The sequence below is a fragment of the Tauraco erythrolophus genome, chromosome 1 (assembly GCF_009769465.1).
Source record: "Tauraco erythrolophus isolate bTauEry1 chromosome 1, bTauEry1.pri, whole genome shotgun sequence".
NCBI classification, from domain to species: Eukaryota; Metazoa; Chordata; class Aves; order Musophagiformes; family Musophagidae; genus Tauraco; species Tauraco erythrolophus.
In genome coordinates, this window is record NC_141465.1 from 49021275 (window position 1) to 49024580 (window position 3306).

At 56.7% G+C, this 3306-nt stretch overlaps 1 protein-coding gene across 1 annotated transcript; it reads right to left on the reverse strand.

Annotated features, from left to right (window-relative positions):
- Window positions 1–685: 685 nt before the first annotated feature.
- On the reverse strand, window positions 686–2606 carry RAI2 (retinoic acid induced 2). Its single transcript, XM_086609160.1, has one exon. It carries the CDS (start codon window positions 2543–2545, stop codon window positions 881–883), a length of 1665 nt encoding a protein of 554 aa, XP_086465286.1. The 5' UTR covers window positions 2546–2606; the 3' UTR covers window positions 686–880.
- Between the last annotated feature and the right edge of the window lie 700 nt (window positions 2607–3306).

Here is a 3306-nt window from a genome sequence, read left to right on the forward strand (position 1 = left end):
TTGATTTCAGCCATCACAGAAACGTAGAAAACTAACAATAAACAACTTTTCCATATAGCTGTAGTCAGGCTGGGAAAAATTATGGGACTTTTCCTTCCCCTCCCACCCCCCGGCAACCGAATTCCCCTGACTTTTAGGCTTTTCTCTTTTAAATGACTGATAACATTACTTAATATTTTAAGATGGTTTCCTATGGGTCTCTCGCAATGAAGCTGGCGTTAGGCGTGCACCGGACTGTACCGCTCGCTCTCACTTCTCCAGAAGCTCGTTTAGGCGCATCGTTAGCGGCTGTTGCAACGTGCTCTCCGACAGTGCTGCAGGACAATACAATTTTTCTTAGCCTGCTGTCTTTTCTTAACATTTTAGGCTCGTCACAAGTCAGTTGCGGCACTTGACAGTTTACAGACTTTTTGCCAAACCTTTTCTGTACACTGAAAGTGATTCAGAAATGACAAAACATGCCGCAACCAATTAGCACGTACAAACATTTATTTTGAAATTTCCATTCTGACCGTTACGAAGAATTACATCATCAAAGCACTTTATGGCAGTGAAAATAGCTCTTACCCCTCTGACTCATCCATTACTCCATTAAAGCTGCAAAATGTGCAATCTGCTTGAAAAATAGGTTGCTTTTTATTCAGTTTCCCATGAAAAGTCAAAATTTGATAACAAAAAAAAAAAAAAACACAAAACAAAAGGAAAAAAAAAAACCAACCAACCCAGCTTATAGGGACTCTACATCCGATCCTCTCCCCCTTCCCCCAAAAATAACTTACAAAGATAGTTTAAAGTTTTTAAATGAGTTTAAAACCAAGTGCATCTTTTTTATTATTTTTTTTCTTCTCATAATAATCTTAAAATTCTAAAAACCCATAATTTACTTTCTTGGAAAAAAGGCAGCGAGCCGTTGCTTCTTGATTGGAAGAATATGTATCTCCGGCGAGTTCATTTTCTTTAGCTTTACGCTCCTGTTTTTGACGGGTTTCCTGAGGGCCTCGGCGCTGTCCCGGGGCTCGGGCGGGCTCTTCACGTCGTAGCACTGCAGCACCGAGTCCTGGGGCAGGTCCCTTTTGAAGGAAAAGTTTTTGGTGGAGACCCCCGACAGGCCCTTGATCTTGCCGCAGAAGATGGTGGGCACGGCGTCCTTGACCGAGACGATGACTTTGGCTGTCTGCGACGTGCTGACGATCTCGATGTTGTTGCCGGCCTTGGGCTCGCAGCCCGCCCTGCCCGCCGGCTCCACCAGCCACTTCTGTGGCTGCCGCAGCAGCTCAGCAGCCCCACCGCCCGGGCCCCTGCCCTCCGCCTTGCCTGGCCCCTCCAGGGGCTTGCAGGGGGCAAAGGGGGCAACCGGGCCAGGGAGCTTGTCCGGCACAGGATGAGTGCCAGCCTCGGTGGTGGCAGCGGGGCTGGTGCCAGCCGCCTCGCCGTGGGGCCCTCCTGGCTTGCGGCAGGCGGCGAGGGACAGGTCCAGGGCACCGTCCTCGGGCGGTGGCGGCGGGGCAGCCTCGCTGGCCCGGGGCGTGGGTGGCCCCTTCATGGAGAGGTCCAGCGCCTCGTTCTCACCGCCCATCTTGATGACCGTGTGGCGGCTCAGCTGGGGAAACTCCCGTGGGTGGAGGAGGTCAAAGGGCTTCGTCTCCTCCTTCTCCAGGGGAGTCTGGGTGCCCTTGCAGGGGTGGGGAGTGAAGAGTGGCGGCTTGGGCGGGTCGGGGGCCGCCTTGGCCTCAGCACCGTGGGGCACGGGGATGGGGACGGGGATGGGGATGGGGACGGGGACGGGCAGGGGCACGATGACGGGGTAGGGCACCAGCAGCGTGGCGGGGGGCACCAGCGGGGAGAGGGGTGAGCCGAAGGCCTGGGGCGGGAGGGTGGCGTAGTCGGGGGGCGGCTGGCAGGGTGCAGAGCCCAGGGCGCCCTGCGAGGGGAACAGGTCCTGCAGGACGGCGGCGAAGCCCGGCGTCTGAAAGACCGGGGGCAGGACTGGCTCCTGCGCTTGGTTGGAGGGCTTGGGGTCCAGGAGCTGAGGCTGCCCGACGGGGGCGGTGGTGCCGGGGAAGAGGCCGGCGTGCAGGGGGCTGGCGGGGCAGGCGGCCCCCGGGGGCAGCACCAGGGGTGAGTTCAGGTGCTGGAAGACGTGCTGCTCCAGGAGGACGGGCAGCGGGACGGGACCCTGCGTGGTCATGACGTAGGGGGTGGCGGCGCTGGCGGCCGGCATCTGCGGGGCCGCGCTGCCGGCAACCTGCAGGTGGATGGGCAGGACGACGGGGCTGTCCCCCAGGCAGATGGGCTGCAGCACGGTGGCAGCCACCTTCAGGGCCACCCCGCTCTGTGACTCGGCCGGCGGCGTCAGGATGGAGGGTGCGGGGACGGTCACCAGCGGGGACAGGGCCTTCTTCATCAGGTCGGCTGAGTTGATGTTCCAGGCCTCCGCCGTGATCAGCTGGGCCACCCCATTCTCCAGCTTGTTGTTGGCCATCGCCGAGGGCGAGCTGGTGACATCCATGGGCAGGTTCGAGGCATCCTTGTACAGCTCCTCCATGTCACAGGGCTTCTCGGGCTCTGCCGGCGCCGCCTCTACATCGCCGTCAGCGGGACCCGTGGCGGCTCTGGGCTGCCAGGAGCATCAGCACCGACATAATTTGGCCTGCAAGCCAGAAACATATTTTAGGCACCACATAAATCTCCTCCTTAAAATAATATTTGCAATTGCCTGTAAAGACCCCATCGCCAAAGAAAAGCCGTTAAATGTTTCCACGCTTCAGGCTAACGGTTCCATAATGCAGTGTACTATATATACAGAGATGCTGGATATACATACGTCCCTGAGTGTTGTACGAAGAGTTTTGAGGAACTTGTATTTAGCCGTAAACACAGATAATTTAAAAGGCCTCGAGGACTGCCTGCAGCCAAAACTCACCCCCTCCCCAGCACGCGGCCCGAAACAAGGACTCGGGCCGTCCGTTCCACGTTTTTAAACAAATCTTCACGTAATGACAGCACATGGCGGAGCCGAGCGGCAGCGCGCTGTTTTAACTCAACAAAAGCCCCCAAAACAAGCATTTCTAAAAATATCACAGCGAAGAAATGTTCCGCCGTGGGCGAAGGGTACGCTATTCCCCTGCAATACTCGTTCCCAGTGGGATTTACTATAGGCAAGCAGGCGAGCGTTGCACGGTGCGTACCACACGTCCGAAAATGCCGTGTGCTGGGTGAGAAAGGACCATGGCCAGGCAACAGCAAAGCAAAGCCAAACCAAACCCTGGCACTCACCCTGCCACAGAGCTAGAGAGACAGTAACAT